This window comes from Bubalus kerabau, chromosome 20 (genome assembly GCF_029407905.1).
Source record: "Bubalus kerabau isolate K-KA32 ecotype Philippines breed swamp buffalo chromosome 20, PCC_UOA_SB_1v2, whole genome shotgun sequence".
NCBI classification, from domain to species: domain Eukaryota; kingdom Metazoa; phylum Chordata; class Mammalia; order Artiodactyla; family Bovidae; genus Bubalus; species Bubalus kerabau.
Window position 1 is genome coordinate 20,786,735 of NC_073643.1, and position 17,494 is coordinate 20,804,228.

The 17,494-nt window shown below is 37.9% G+C and overlaps 1 protein-coding gene across 1 annotated transcript in view; it reads right to left on the reverse strand.

Annotated features, from left to right (window-relative positions):
- The window catches only part of LOC129635131 (metabotropic glutamate receptor 7), a 651,100-nt gene that overhangs the window by 456,262 nt on the left and 177,344 nt on the right, over positions 1–17,494 (reverse strand). The window contains exons 2-3 of the mRNA XM_055557823.1: positions 14,829–14,970; positions 7,719–7,873 (exon numbers count right to left, since the gene is read on the reverse strand). Coding sequence (XP_055413798.1) covers positions 7,719–7,873; positions 14,829–14,970 — 297 coding nt within the window. The remainder of the gene's footprint in view (positions 1–7,718; positions 7,874–14,828; positions 14,971–17,494) is intronic.

Below are 17,494 nucleotides of genomic sequence, written 5' to 3' on the forward strand. Positions count from 1 at the left end.
TTACACATACTAGAGATTCTCCAGTCCTAGCACTGCTTTCTATACTCTGTATAATCTTCACCCAGGTATTAACTTGGATGGTCCCTTCACTTAAGTCATTTACCAAATGTCATCGTGTTAATAAGGCTCATCCTGACCAGTCTATTTAACACTGCAGTGCTCCCACCACCACTGATGAGCCCCTTAGTCTTCTCTATTTTTTCTTTCTTTGTAGCACTTGCCAGGTGTGATGTGAGCAAAGGGGCAGAGTGGGCAGCTCCTAACTCCTGTCCCTCAATTCAAAAACTGAAAACAACGGAAACTGTCAAAAGCAATTTTGCCATAACTCTGGAAGATGATCAAAGTTTTACAGCAAACAGTGCTGAATGCTAAATTAAGAAAAAGACCAGCTTGAAAATGGTAGAAAAGCTTTGTGGATTTTTTTTTCTTTTTCCAACCCCTACCTTCTCTCAGTGGCAGTCTTGAAGACCACACCACAGCCCACATTCTTGGGGGAGACCCTAGTACATACCAGAGAGTGCACAGCAGACTTTATTAGCAAAGTATTGTTTTTCTCTATTGTGATCTTTCTGGAGACTACCTGAAGGATGGGTACAACATACTTCTCTCTGTTTTACCTAACCTGGGACTCATTCAGAGAGAAAAAAGGCAGACATTGTTTATACACATTATAAAGTGATTGAACAACCTACAGTCACCTGGAGCAAACGATTATTATGGAAACATACAAGTGACACCTGAAACCCTGGGAGGAAAATCTGAAAGAGTATTTCCTTGGGAAATTAGGGCATTAGCAAATGCCTGTGTATGCTAGAGGAGGTGGGTTTTAGAAAGCCACATTCATACCCAGGGCAGGATGGAGGCTGAGAAAACTCATGAGAAGACTTTGATCTTTGATTAATCCCGAGGATCAGCACAAGCAGGTAGTGAAGGTTAAGGCAAAATTGCAAATAACCTAGCTAAGTGTTAAAGGCATGTTTCAGAACAGAGCCAAACCACCAAGACTGAGTGTTATATATTAAGTCTATCTCAAAATTCGTATGTTGAAGTCCAAAACCCCAGTACCTCAAATGTGACCTTGTTCAGAAATGGGGCCATGATGAATGTAATTAGTAAAGTCAGGGTGAAGTCTTCAGAGTGGATCTAACCCAACATGAACAGCATCCTTATAAGAAGGAAAAATCAGAACACAGAGAAAGAACATCATGTGATGATGAAGGCAACCCAAGGGATGCCAAGCTTGCCAGCAAATTGTCAGAAGATAGGCAGGAGGCAAAGAACAGATATACTTTCATGCCCTGAGAAGGAATAACCCTGTTAACACTTGCATCTTGGACTTCTAGCCTTTCAACCTGCGGAAAAAAACACACTTCTGTTGTCTAAGTCACCTAGTCTGTACTTTGTTATGGAAGCCCTAACTAATCAGGGCTGTGAAGGGCATTTGTTGTTGTTGTTGTTGTTTTTGTTTATCTTGTTTTGATTTAGCTCCTGGCATTTAAGGAGATTTTTGTCAAAATGCTAACTGAATACAAGCTAACAGAGCAGGCACTTCAGTGACGACACAAATGATAAGGAATCGTGTCTTTTTAAGTTTGGAGAAATCTCTGAACAAACCAACAACTTCAGCCTTCCACAAACAGGCACATCAAACCCTGGCAAATGGGGAATCTTAGTTCCAGAGTTCCCACAGTACAATATTCAAATGCCCAGTTATCAACAAAAGAATCAAAAGGTGTACAATAAAATAGGTAAGTCCAGTCCACTTCAAGGGAAAAAAATGATACAAACTATCCATTAGTATGACCTAATGTATGCCCTAATTAGTAAGATGCTGGACTTACCAGATAAAGACCTTAAATCAACATCTTAAATATACTCAAATATTTAAAGAAAATAATAAGCAAGGAACTAAACACTAGGAAAATGATGAATATATGGAATGAGAATATTCATAAAGAGATAGAATTTATACTGTTTACCAACAGTTAACACTACTATTTACTTATTTCTTATGCCTATTAATAATAATAAAAAATTATTATTATTACTCTCCTTTTGCTGTGCTTTAATCTCCACGAGGAGAGGAATTTTTGTTTCCTGGTTACCAGTACCTAATCAGTGCTTGACAGATAGGAGGCAGTCAACCTTTGTTAACTGATTGACAATAAATGGTCTTTTCCACATTAAACAGCCCATTATCTATAGTTCTCTGATACAAAGAAACATTAACTTTGATGTGGTGACAGTAAATACAACTTTGGAGTAGGTAGGTAAAAGAAAGAGGGAAGGATATTTATAAAGTGAAAGTTTCTGAATGTGATGAGGTACAGAGCGAGGCTGAGGTGATGAGGGAAGGACCAAACACATCAAAGGGTAGGGGAAACGGACATGAGACTGATGGTGAGACTTGAAGAATGTATAGTTTTTCTTAGAAGAGGGATACATAAGACAGGCAAAGGAAGAGAGGGGCATCTCTGTGAAGTAAATGACACTTGGAAAGAATGCAACTCAGACAAGATAAAGGGTGAAACAAGATGGCTACAAGAAAGTGAGAGTGTTAGTCACTCAGTCATGTTTGACTCTTTGTGACCCCACGGACTGTAGCCCGCCAGGCTCCTCTGTCCATGGGATTCTCCAAGAAGGGATACTGGCATGGGTTGCCATTTCCTTCTCCAGGGGATCTTCCTGACCCAGAGATCAAACCTGTGTCTCCTGCACTGCAGGCAGATTTTTTATTGTCTGAGCTACCAGGGGTTATAAGAAGGACATCCTAATATTCAACCATATCCGTCAAGTCATATATATGCTAGGTCTATTAGTAAATGCCAAAGTTTCAGGGAAAAAAAAAAGGATGGATAATCCCATGGAACCCATGGGTCTCAGACACTGCCCTGAAGGATCAGATTCCAGTTGGGTGTGAAGCCCGAGAGTATAATCTGTGTTGCCATAAAGGGGGTATGTGATACCTTTTGAACTGCAGGAGTATTGCTTGGTTTTGCAGGGTAGGTTAATTCTGAAAAAAAGGAGAAATTCTTTCAAAAAAAAAAAAAACATTAATGATTTGATCTCTCACACACATACACAAAATACCTGTATTTTCCAGATCAACAAGAAATGGTAAAATGGGAAGCTCTGGCATATTGTAGGCAGTGAAAGGATCTGATATGAATGTGTGCCAGGAATCGAGAACAGGTTAGAGAGGCTTGAGCTGCTGACCTCCCTACACATCCTCCAAATTGATATTTTTTCAGCCTGCATGGTATACTGGTGCTTTGTCTCTCTTCTTTCTTTGCCATCTGTATCTCTGATTTACAAGTTGGTTCTTAAGGAAATGCACTTGATAGTAATTATTCTAGTATGATATTTTCTTATTTACATTTTTATCACCTGTCACCTCCACATTAAGAGGGCAATTTCAGGAGTGCAGGGGTGTGATCTGATTGTCATCTGCTATATATCTCAGTTTTTAGATCAAGGGCTGATTACTGTGCTAAAGCTTATAAACATTTATGACAGATTTAATGAAAAACTTTGTCATAACACTGAACATGCAATATTCTCACTTCTCTTTCATCAAACAAGGTTATAGGTCTATTATTAATTATAGCATTGCTTAGAAATACTATTGTGGTTTAAGGTGATATTTTATTTCTTCGCATTTTCTGTCATTCCCCTAACAAAACTCTGTGATGTGTGTGGAACATTTCAGGTAATCAGAAAGACTAAAGTAGGGCATATATATATTGGAGCCAGAAATATTTTCATTCAGCTCTTCATAGCTTTGATCTCCGGTTTAAAGAAAAATATAGAATGTCTTTCTATCTTGAGTAAAAAAAAATAAATGCATGAAATAACCAACTTTTTCATGCCAGATCTACAGCACTTTTTGTCTTTTCTTACACACATCACTGATTTAATTCAAGAACCAAGCTGTGCTATAGACCCACTGGAAAATCATCACCAATAGTCAGAGCTGTCAGAGTTGTCTTTGAAAATTCATCCTTTATTATGTTCTCTCCCTGATGCTAATGATTATGTCAGAGACAAAAACAGCCTGGCCAATGATCCTTGCTGGCTATAATTAGAGGATGTTTAGGACAGCCTACTCTCAAAGAAGCTGAGCACCCTAAACGGCAGAGTCCATGGCGATTTGGCCATTTTGCTTTGAGGACTTGTTGAGGGCTGGAGAGGATGACTGGGGGACCCTGCTAATGGGACAACAGAAAATAGAAAGATGCTAGGGACCCCTTGGCTCATCAGACAATACAGAAAGATTAAAAATCATGGAGCTGTTTTGGCTCAGGAGCTGGAGAAGTGCTGCCAAATCGAGAGACATTCTTTTATATCCCATGTAGAGAGCAGCCAAAGGGGCCAGAGCTGACCTTTCCTGGGCACAGTTGCTATCATTGTCTCATCAAAATAGGGGAAATGACCCCCTGGGCTGGCAAGCACTGAGGCCCTGTTTTCTATAAATTGAGAATAAATACAAATAGAAGACAAAAGTTGATGAACATGATTTTCACAGGACCCATGCCCTTGCTAGCCTTTTGGCCTAAGGCAATTTACTGTTAATTGTTCATGCAAATATAGAAATGATGAGCCAAAAGTATAGATGTTTGCTAAATGTGTTTCAAATATGGATCTAAAGGGAAAAAAATCATGTTGATTATTGACTGGCTTTTTCTTATTTCCATTTGAAGGTACAACATTATACAACACAGTCAAAGATTAAAAACGATGCAATAGTGTTCTGAGTATTTGGATAATGTTCCATTCCAGTAGAGTCCACTATGGAACATCCCCAAAATGAAAAAAAGATAAAAAGTAGGAGAGGAAAACATACGTGCCCATATGGAATATGCTCTGTAGTTTCATTTCATATATTTCACAGCTGTGTTTAGAAACCTTAATGCAACTGAAGGCATTTCTTTTTTCATTTCCTTAGGAGTGTGACACCAAATAAACAGCCACAATCCTGTGATCCCATCCTCTATATTAATGAACAAATCTCCACTCTGTATCAATGCATAAGACAACATGGGTAGACAGAAGCCACACAAGTCTTAAAGAACCAAAATGAAAAGCCTCGTGTTCTTTCTGGGTAGCCATGCAGAATTTTGCATGAAGAGATGCTGTTTTGCCACATTTCAAAAGTACTTTCATTGATAACACCATTTCCTCACCATCTTGCTTTTGAGGCCACATTTCTTGCTTAGCAGATTCAGGATGCTATCTTGTGTCTACTTTCACAACTTTGAGTATCCCTAGAAACATATGAAAATGTATTTTGTTTCAATAATTTGTATTAAGCTACTTAGTCATTTACTAAGACATGTTGAACCTGGGTCTTGCAACCATGGAGTTACTAATACGCCTATGACGTGTCTACAGCTTGGGAAGAGAGGACCTCGGCACAGACCCTGTAATGTGCTCTGCTTTGGTCCTCACCTAAATCTGACACTTCATCCCTCTACAGAGTCATCTGAGTGAGCTTCCTCATTCCCTTTTACAACATCCCATTTTCATCCTCAGACGCTGCCTAGACTTCAGAGTAAAATACAAATTCCTCAGTGTAGTTTACAAGACCTTTCATGATCCAACCCTGGCCCACTTCTCAGCCATTTGTGCCAGGTCCTTATGTGGTATGTATTTCCTCCATCCAGCCAGGCATCCAACCACTTGAAAACCAATTTGATCATCTTCCAGTCCAGGCCAAGATCAAGGCATTTGTGGTTCGATGGCATGTAAAGGATAAGTCTCCAGAAAGAGACAAGTAAAGAGATGTTACAATGGTAGGAGCTATGGGAAGGTGCCATAAGAGCAACAGATGGAGCCCCTAACCAGACCTGGCTGGAGTGCAATGGCTGTAGATGGCTTCCAAGGAAAAATAATATCTAATCAGAGACACGCATGTTAGAAAGGAGTTAATCAGGCAAACAGTGCAGTGACCACAACTGTAGGAGAGGGAAGAGCTTTCCCAACGAACATCAGTGAGAACATTTTTGGAGAGCTGGAAGAAGTTTAGGATGGCTACAAAGAAGGTGTGGGTTGCCGAATGAATGATTTAATGTTACCCAGTACGCCCTGCTCCATTGCTCCTGTTCCCACCACTTGGGTTGAGCGTAGAGGAGCTTCTCATGGTCCGATGAGCATTAGCACATCATTTTGTTCCATCTCTCAGGTGTCTTCCACAACCACAGCATCACCATCCTAGACAAGCTGGCACATTACCTTACCTAAACCATCTATTCTAAACTGTGTTTATAGTATTTCTATTACACGGTCAACAACTACATTCTGATACATTTACTCAGCTGTGTTTGCTTTGAGGGTGGGATTTTTGTCCTTATTTTTCCAACTTAGCACAAAGCAAAGCACACAGTAAATACTTAAATTTTTGAGTGAAAAGGAATGGAAATAGTTAAACTGTCTTTTGTTTTTGCAGCTCATCTGCAGATGTACTGGTCTGGTTTGGAAGATGGGCAATCTTCTTTGGACTTGTACTGCAATTAATTCAAAGGCTCTCCATGACCACATGGGTGACTTATAGGATTTTTATCTCCCCGAGATAACACAGAAAGGGAACAGTGACAAAACCATAACGTGGCTTGTTTAAAAAGCCCACATAGACCATGCAGCCTTCTAGGGAGAATAATTAATTAGATTGGGGTAGAGACAGAATAGAAAGAAAGACAAATATTTGATCTTTTTTGAGTGAGTGGATAGAGTTCTTTTAACATGCAAAGCATGCTTTATGAAATCTTCGGAGACCTGGCCCATCAGAAAAGGAAGACAAAGACCCAAAACCAGCAGAGGAGTTCCTTTTCTTTACAGTATCTTCTTTCAGAAGTAACTTATCTTCAAATTAAAGGAGAACATAAACTGTAATCAGCAACTTTTATTACATCAGAAAGATGCCAATAAATGCTCTCTCCTCCTTCTACCTCTCAAAGAATCTTTGTAGCTACAAGGAAGGCAAAGGGAAAGAAAAGGGGCAGGAAGCTTAAGAGAAAAAGAATGCAAGGACAAAAGAGACCCAGGAAGGAAAAATGATGGTGATGCCTGGGACAGGTGGTATGCCATATGATCCTGGGGACTGGAGGAGACCCCGAGAGGTAATGGGGGAAAGAATCCAGAGCCTATGGCTCCAGGCTTCCTTTGCAGGGGGCCCAGGCTTGATCCCTGGTCAGGGAACTAGATCCCATATGCCAGAGCTGAGAATTCACATGCCACAGCTTAAGATCCTACATGCCACAAGTCAAAGATGCTGCATGTGGCAACTAAGATATAGCACAATCAAATAAGTAAATGCATTAAAAAAAAAAAGGTGTCCTGCTATGGAAGCAATGACAAATTACAAAGGGAAAATATTCTCTCAGAAAAAAATGCACCTCACTTACGCATACTTGGACTGTGTTATTATTTCACCTCTTATTAAAGATAATGATCTCACAGAAAGCTCTTGCAGCATAATAAAACAAAGATAAATGCTAATGGTGATATTATTATGAGAATAACATGATCTTTTCAAGAGAAGACTATCAACTAAAATAACAGACCAGATATAGGGCTTCATTTGTATTTCACAGCTGGAAGTTTGAACAGATCCTGCATAAATTATGTAAAAACACCCAACTCTCAAGGAGACTCATGCCCCAGCCACTCTACACAGCACCAGCCACTCTCTCAGCAAATCCTACTACTGACAAAACTCATACCTTCCACAGTTGCTCGTTTGGGCTGAATGGTGATGGCTCCTTCTGCAATATCTTCATGCTGGTGCAGCGGGTTGATTTTGGATCCCCAGCTGTCTGATCCCACCCAGAGAAAGTGGCCTACTTGGTCAGCTCTTTTGGCTGCTGCAAGGATCTGCCTGTGGAGAGGAACATTAAAAAGACATGTTAATGATAAAGAGCAGCTATTGTACATAGACATATTGGGAATCAAGCAGAAGGAAAACAAGCTACTATTTCTCAAAAAGCAAATAACTGGTAGTAAGCCAAAGGATTTTCATTCTTAGTATATATAGACTGTAAGCCAATAAAAAAATTCAAGGCAGCTTGAGGAAAATAGGCAGAGTATTCAAAGTCAAAAGATAAAAGGGGAAATATAATTAAGTAATAAGCTGCTTATTCACATATATTAAAAAGGAGGAAAATGTGAATGAGAACAATCTATCAAATTCACTCCTTATTTTGGCCAAAATGTTTGTTTGGTTTTATTTTGTGTCGTGAGTTTTGACATGAGGCTGGAGACATGAGCACTCTCATTCACTGCTGGTGGTACATATCATTTCTGGAAAGCAATGTATCAGTCTATAGGAAGCATCTTAAATTACTTATTAAAATAAGCAGAGCTTCACATTAAGCTTGAAAAATGTACAATCCATATTTATAAATTAAAATAGTATATAAATAGCAAGGGCAAGAAAAAAAAAGGAGGAATTTAAAAAAAAAAAGGAAATTGATTATTCATGAAGAAAAATTTTACCTCTGCTTACAGAATTCTAGAAATCAGGAGTGTGTTGCCCCAGGCAGAAAACAACTTTTCTGGAAAAATCTGAACTACCCTATGAAAAAGATTCTAGATACTGACATAGAGACATTTTCTAAGAGAATGGACACCTAGATGCCTGACTGGCCCACTGAGAGGCCTATAAGCTGACAAGTTTTGCCCATGTATGTAGAATTTTCTTGTGTCTTACTCAAATGGGAACTGCCCGAAATGACCCATCATTGTGGAAAATCCACAATATAAAACAGAAACCAAATAAATAAGAAAAAGGAAACTGGTATGAGATATGGAGAAGAAATTATACAAAAAAAAAAAAATGTAGCTAAATGAGAATCAGGATCTCTATTATCAAGAACAAGAAAGATTATCAAGAATAAGAAACAATCAACAATAAAAAAGAGATCTTAGTTATTAAAAGTATGAAATTAAAATTATGTTAGAAGAGATAAAGTATAAAGTGAAGAAATATTTTCAGAAAGCAAAACAATAGCAAAAAGGTATAGCATATACAAGAAAAGTTGAGTATCTTAAAGAAAGAAACACAGAAGGACTTACATCCAACTAACAATATTTCAAGAACAAATATAACGAGAAATTAAAGTAATTTTTAAAATAATTCTTAATGAAAAAAAAATCCAAGGAACTGAAAGTATGACTTCCCAAATTAAAGGGACTTACTCCAGTATTCTTGCCTGCAGGATCCCATGGACAGAGGTGCCTGGTAGGCTACAGTCCATGGGTTGCAAAGAGTCGGACACAACTGAGTGACTAAACCACACACACACACATCCAGCAAATTAATAGGGAAAAACCAAATGTCACAGAATTACAATTTCTGGATAAAGTGAGAATAAAGCTTTCAAGGGACAATTGGGACTCTTGGAAAGTAATAAGAAGCAGAATATTACCAACCTCTCCAGAGAGAGGAAAAAATTAAAAAGGATGATGGAGTATAATGCCTTCCAAATTATGAGGAAAAAAAATTGTAATCTAGAATTCTAATATTTAACACATATAGAATCTCTATGCAAATAGAGAATCTCGATACAAATAGAACTGGCATCTAGATAGATGGGTATGGATGGAGAGAGGGAGGGATAGATGGATGGATGGATAGATAGATATCCAGGGGATATTAAAGATTTTTCTATCCAAACTCAGAATCTCAAATTCCTTGCAAGTTATGAGTTCTGTAACTTATTAGTCCCCATAGATAGTTGCTATAAATCATTTATTTGCCTGGGATGATGTATTTAAAAATAAATATGTGACCACACCTTACATATCCAACTAGTAATTAAGTATGGAGGCAGGTGAAGAATATTTTTAGTCATAAACACAAAAAATGTTTTTCTTTAATTCATCCTTTACTAGAAAATTACTGGAGGGTACATTCTAGCCCCCTCCCCAAAAAAAGAAACTAAATGATGAATAAAAATAAAAGAAATGGAAAGAGAAAGAAAACAAAAAAGTTAAAATAAAGACCAGCCTAGTTTAAAACAGAAAGATGGAGTGGGAGGGAAATGTACAGAAAAACAATGGAACTCAGAGATTATTTTTTAAATATATATATATGTATATAAACATATGAGAAAAGTGATAGACCTAGGACATTAATAATAAAATACTAAAGATAACCATGCAAGTAAAAAATCTGTCATATTAACTTGATGAACAAAAAATGCTACCTGTAAAATCACATCATGGAAAAAATACTGCTGTAGTACATAATATTTACATGCTCATAATGTCAACTCTGATTTTTACTAAATGGAAATCTGATAGTATAATGCTAGGAAGATAAAGGAGGTATGAGACAAGTTCTAAATAACATAAGAGGAATTCATAGACAATATTTTAAATTAATGATTCCAAAATAGCAATACAGGCACATTTCGAGAAGACCTAAAGAATTAGTTTCAAGAATCAAAATAATTGCTCAAGAAGAACAGAACCAGAGAGTGGGATGGGATGGAAAAGGATACTAGGGCTTTGCATAAAAAGTATTTTAATTACATTTTTGTTCCTCTTAAATTATGTGCATTTATTATTTTCACACAATCAATCATTTGTACTCTTGAGTTAGAGATACCATCTCTATTAATCTAACCCAAGGGTATGATCACTGATGCTGTCAAAATCATATGTGCATTACTGGAGACCACCTAAATGCAGAGCAGCAGGGAAGTGGTTAAAGAAATGGTAGTGAATCTAAAGGATGCATCAGAGGCCAATGAAAAACACATGGAGTTGTATTTCTGCAGGGTACTGTTAAGAACAAAAAAAGTCAAATTAAAAATACTGCAAATGATTAGTCATTTCTTCCAATAATGAAAACTGGCCTGCATAAATGAATAGATGCATATTAACATTCCATGAAAAAAAAGTATAGGGTTGTATGAGAGCACAGAAAAATATGGATAATAGGTAATTCATTGTTAATGACAATTCATTGAGAACCTGCTGATGAAGTATGAACAGGATGCGGAGAATCCAACTGAAACAAAGTAAGAAAGACAAACCCATATAAAAAGAAAAAAAAAATATTCACCTTAATATGCTTACATAAAAATGTGGGTTAATTTTTTAAGAGAAATAAGATTAAACTGTTTAAACATATTATAGTATTGAAAGTGAGATGTGAACTGCAAAAAATAGAATATCAAACTCTGTGTGAATCTGAATCTACTAGGGAAAATTTTTAGAATAAAATAACTGCAAATGTTAAACAGGAATTTTATTAGTGGTTATCTCCGAGTGTTAAGATATTAAGTGTTATAGGGGGTTACTTACAGTCATGGTTTGTGATTATTCTCTCTAACCTTTCATTTTTTTAGATAATCAGGGGGCAGAGTAAAGGTAAGAATTCCTTTTATTAAAATGCAACAACAAAAATATTTCCATTATTTTCCAATGGAGTAAAATAGCCACGTAATATTCCTTTTATAATCAGAAAAAAAAGTATCTCAGGAACAGAATACACTCTTGTCTAACATTCAAATTATCAATACCCATAACAATTGAGCATTTATCTTAGCTTCAAAATCTAGATATTAATGTCTTCTCACTGGTATTCTCCGGCAAAGTTAATGTTCTAAGAAATCTCAAAATTTCCCATCTACAGTGTAAATCTTCTGAGGAAAGAAATAACACAGCGTTGTGGGTTATCAGACATCAGTGGGCTTAAGCTCAGGTTTTGGAAGGTATGCACCTGACTTTTATTACTGAAGCCCAGCGCTATTGCTATCACTTCTGTAAACCATAGTGCACCATGGTTCCAACACACAAATCCCCATGCAAAAAACGATAAGCACAGCTATTGAGCTGACTATATACCTGCTAACACTGCCAATTAAAACCTCACACAATCTGCAAATCAAGGATACTACGACCAATTAGGCATCATAGGTATTAGTAACGAATTTTTAAGTGCCATGTACCTGAAAATGAACATGGGGCCACCTTTATCAACATATGACATATTTTAAAATGTACAAAATATGTATGAAAATCATAGATGATTAAGAGAAGTATGAGTTGACAAATCTGGAGCAAAAAAAAAAAATAAAGTCGTATTATAAAAACAAAGTGCCTTGAATAACTAAATCACAAAGTGTGGAAGAAAATGCCCTAAGAGCAACAGAATCAGTGTTTTGTAAGGAGACAAATACACATTTAAGGGGTGACAGAAATAGTTTCACAGAAAAGGGCATGTCAGAAAAACAGACAGAATTTCAACAGGTAGAGAAGGAAAGAAGAAACATCATGAGCCAAGACTGTGATGGAGGAGCTGTCAGGGTACACTGACGTGTCAGTCATGCACCTTAGGTGGAGAACTGGGTGCATGAAGGTGGGGTCTACATGCAAAAACAGGACCGTATTTTAAAGCATCATGAAGTTCAGAGAGAGAGGCTTGTACTTCAATAGCAGACACTGCACTGGGCATTTCATACATTCATTCAGTGATGTGTACTGAGCGTCCACCACTAACCGAGCAATGTGCTAGGGGCTAAGGATATGAAAGGAAGTCAGAAGGGGCATCACCTCCATCTTAATGATGCATGCAGACTAGTGGAGAATATAGACTCCAACTACATAATCAAAGAGTACAAAATGCCCTCAGTGACATTAACCACGCAACCAAGCTGTTATGACAAATTTTCCAAAGCTACACTGTTTGGAGACGTCTTTCAGAAGCAACGCTACTGACAGCACTGGAATGATGACGTGGGGAAGGGAAGCTCCAGCAAGCGGGAAGAGAATGAGCAAAGGCCTGGGAAGGAAGAGACACAAGGGCCCCCTCACCTGCACACACAGACCATGAGGGGGGCATGGAATGAAATGACGTTAGCAAAGTAGAAGTCCAGATTATCATAGAAAGAGTGCAAATGGATCTACTGATGGGAAAACTGAGACCTTAAAGAGCTGGAGAAGTAGGGTGTGGGATGGGACTTGCCCAAGGTGAGACAGTGGTCATAGCAAGAAAAAAAAAAAGAAAACCTCAGGTGTCTTGACTTGAAGTTTAATGCTCTTCTCATTTAGTAGTCCTGCCACCCATGGTCAGAGCTCAGGGCTGGGAAGATGGGTGGACTCAGGGGCAGCATGGGGAACACACAAGGAAGGGAGACACAGGACTGGCTGACTGGTGGGGGCTTGGTAATGGCCTGGACCCTTCAACTTTGCCCTTGATATAAGATGCTCACTTTCAAATTAAATGAGTTATTATTTGAACTATAAGACAAAAAGTTAAAAAACCCAAACAGAGCTTTTCCATCTGCAGAGGTGTAAAGTGACACCACCTCTTTGGAAGACAATATTCACATTTAAGAAAGCACACATCTTTGTCCTGGAAGCTCCTTTTCCAGGAATTTATGTTTTAAATAGTTATTAATATAAAAAGTAATATATTCATGTATTATTATTTGCATTATGTTAATGCATCCATACATTGTAAAGGATGTGTACATTAATGTCATATTGTGGCACACACAGATTTGTGGAAAACAAAGGTTACCACAAGGTAATTTATAATTGCCCAAGAAGAAGTAAAAGTGAAGTCACTCAGTCGTGTCTGACTCTTTGTGACCCCATGGACTGTTTAGCCTACAAGGCTTCTCTGTCCATGGAATTTTCCAGGCAAGAGTACTGGAGTGGGTTGCCATTTCCTTCTCCAGGGGATCTTCCTGACCCAGGGATCGAACCCGGGTCTCCTGCATTGTAGGCAGACACTTAACCATCTGAACCACCAGAGAAGCCCCTGAAAATCACACAAGTCTGTAACCAAATGTCAATCAGTAAGAGAGAGGTTATATAAATTACAGCAAATACATAAAATGAAATTCTGTGTGGTGGTTGAAAAGTACTGATGTTCGGAGACCTCCATGATGAAAGAGTAAGCCAAGGTGAGAGCAGGGGTAGAACAAGACAATACACAGTGTTCTACCATTTGTGTAAAAATGTATACACTGCTTCTAGAAAAAGACACAAATATTACAAAATACACAGTTGCATTACAAAATACAAAAATTACAAAATATACAGTTATTATTAGCATCTGGAAAGGAGAACCTGTTAGCTAGAGCTCAAAATGAATCCAACTTTTTTTTCATTTCTAGATTTCTCAACACTTTTTGATTTTTTAAATCAGTGGTAATTACTGTTTGTTCTAAAAAAAAAAAAAAAAATGTTAAGGATTTGGGACCGAGGCAGCAGTGGTCAGGAAATAACACAGGGCAAATCTGTATTCTATAAACAATTTCAAAGGTTAGCACCCCATGGCTTGGCCAAGAATGCAAGTCATGAGCTAAAAGGGAAAGTCAAGGTTGTACTCAGATTTTTTACATCAAAGAGCATCAAGGTAAAGAGACAGAAGAAAAAGTGGACTGGAGAATGCAGACACATGACCAGCTTGGCTTTGAACACACAAAGTCCAAAGCAGAAGCAATACTTCCAGAAATATAAGGCATTTTTCTTTTACATTAGAAGAACTATTCTTTAGATAAAAGTCTGTCGCATGTGTATATATATTTTTAGCAAAAGAACCTTTGAAAGGTCCAGTGGTTTTCTCCCTTTACAAGTAACTGAAAGCAGTTCTTCAGCAAATATGAGGGGGAAATTCATGGCAGCAACAGGCTGCTGCTTCCACGGTTCGCTCTGACTTCTTCTGTAGGGGTAGAAAGCACGAACGGACCTTGCCACCGTGTAATTAGCAATTTGATTCTATGCTATCTTCTCCCTTTCTGTGCCAGCACTCTGATCTTTCTGTCTCCTAAACTACAACATGCATATTAATGAATTTCACCAGGCAGCCTTACTTGATATCCTCATCGTTGGCAAAGAGGACGACGGCCCTGGAGTTGGGGGTGTCCAGGAGCTGCTTGATAATTTTGTCAAAGTCAATGGTCCTGTCTTTGCGTTCCTGGGGGATTCTCACGGACTGGGCAATGCAGAGCCCACCTGTTCAAGAAAAGAAAGCAGAATGTCAATTAAGTTCCTGAAGAGATACCAAAGGAACCAGGGAAAGTAGACAGGGAGGAGGGAATTATGAATCCTGAGTACACAGCTCTTCCTTGGTGATCTTGCTGAATGAGGAAGGCTTAGGCTAGTAAGCTGAGTCCTGAGCGGTCATTCATACTTGGCATGCTTTCCATGGTATGGCATAGCCTCAAGGCACTTGGAAACAGCCAGGTATGCCCAGGAATACCAACGATAGTGATTCTGGGGAGGTAGGTCTAGGGAGACAAACTGGATGAGAGGCCTTTAAAATGAACGTTATATGCTACAAGAAAACCATAGTCAGCTACAATATATATATTAAAGAAAAGTACTCAAAGAGATAAAACTCATGTCAATTTCTATTACTTTTCTGGTGTTTGCAGTCTCATAATTTTCTTCCTTCATATCCATCTCAACTTTTCAAGCTCACAGACAATGGAATAAATCAAAAAAATAAAACAACAATAAGAATAAGATCGACTATTATAAATCACAGTAATGAATTTTTTTGACTACATGCTATATACTCAGCCTACAAATAATGTGCTTTATGTATGTTACCTGATCTTAAAAACCTTAAAGGAAGTTAGCATTGCCCATTTCATGTTGGAAGAGAAGGGGATTAAATAAATAAATTGATGTATTTACTGCAGACTTCTCAAGGCTGTCATGCTATTAATTGGCTTATGATACACAGCCATTTATGAAGCAACTGATATCCTCCTCACTACCCCAACACTTGCTTAGTAGTTACTCCCTGATGTAGTGTTTTATAAAATACACCTTAAGAAAGGCTGGTATAGGCAAAAGGGGTAGAGCCTCAAAGGTCATCCAATGGGCAGAAGGCCTAGGGGCAGAGACAAGAGGAAAACTTTGTTCTCTTTGTAACCTGGAGATGCCCATAACCAACCAGCTTATATCCAAAGCATGGACAGCTGTGTGGATGCTCCCGGGTTTCCATAAATATAGAAAAACATAAACTCTAATCCAGAAGTGAGCGTCCATTACATTTTAATCCATTGTACTTAATCAGTGTCAGCTCTCTGTAAGTGGCTCTCAACCTTCAGTGTGCTTGAAGTCACCAATGGTCCTATAAAGTACAGCAACACTGTCAGCCAACTTGATCTAATTGACATTTACAGAATAATCCCCAGGACAACAGAAGAATACACATTATTTTCAAGTGAAAATGGAACATTCATTAAGCTGGACCATGTTCTGGGTCATAAAAGAGAAAAATACCCTCAAATTTAAAAGAACCTTATGACCTCAGACCATAAGAGAATCAAACTAGAAACGAATAACACAGAGATAACAGGAAAATCTCCAGACACTTGGAAATTAAACAGCACACATTTAAATAACCCATGGGTCAAAGAGGAAGTACCAAGAAATTTTAAAATATCTCTAAATGAAAACTAAACTGTAACATCTCAGAATGCATAGATTATAGCTAGACTGATGTTTACAGGAAAATATATATAATTAAACACTTAAGTTAGGAAAGAAGAAACACACAGAATCAGTAACCTAAGCTTCCACTTTAATAAATAAGACAAAGAGGAGCTAAATAACTCACCTCCCAAAAGGCAGAAAAGGCCACAATGGTATATTATTACATAACTAGTAAAATATCTTTTAAAAATAATGAAAATTTCAAATTCTGGAGAAGATGCAGAGCAACAGAAATGCTCATTCATCACTGGTAGAAACACACAAGGGTACAAATAGTCTGGAAAACAGTTGGCATTAAATGTTAAATATAGAGTTAACATATAAAGCAGTGGTTCCGATGCTAGGTGTTTTTCCAAGTGAACTGAAAAGTTATGTTCACACAAATGTGCTCAAAATGTTTGTAGAAACTTCATTCCTAATCACTAAAACTGAAAACAAGTAAGACATCTGTTAACAGGTGAATGGATAAATGAACCATAGTCCATGCAGGTGATAGGAAATTTTTGAGCAACAAAAGGGAACTACTGATTCTCAGAAGAACATGAATGGTTCAAAAATGCATTTTGCTAAGTGAAAAGGTCAAACCAAAAAGAGTACATATTATATAATTCTACTCATATGATATTCCGGGGTGGGGGGGAACAAATCATAGGGCTGGGAAACAGATTAGTGGACGTCAAGATTTAGGGGAGAGAGGAGCGGTTGACCACAAAGGGACCGCACAAGGGCAGCTGGGCAGTGCATGTGGTCTGTATGGTATGTAATGTAGAAATCTACTCTATCCACTTGTTAAAACCCGAAGAACAACGTGTCACAATAACCAGACTTTACTGTATGCAAAATCAACCAAGATATTACGAGATGTGGACTGTGACAAATGAGATGAATGGCATTAAGAATGTTCCAGAGCATTTCACTGAAGGGGATGGGTGGAAGGGGAGTTGGCCTAAGTAACTTTTTAAAATAGTGTACAACCAGCAACTAAGGATAAAGACAAGAAGAACTGCACATAAAATGGTACTTGGATTTG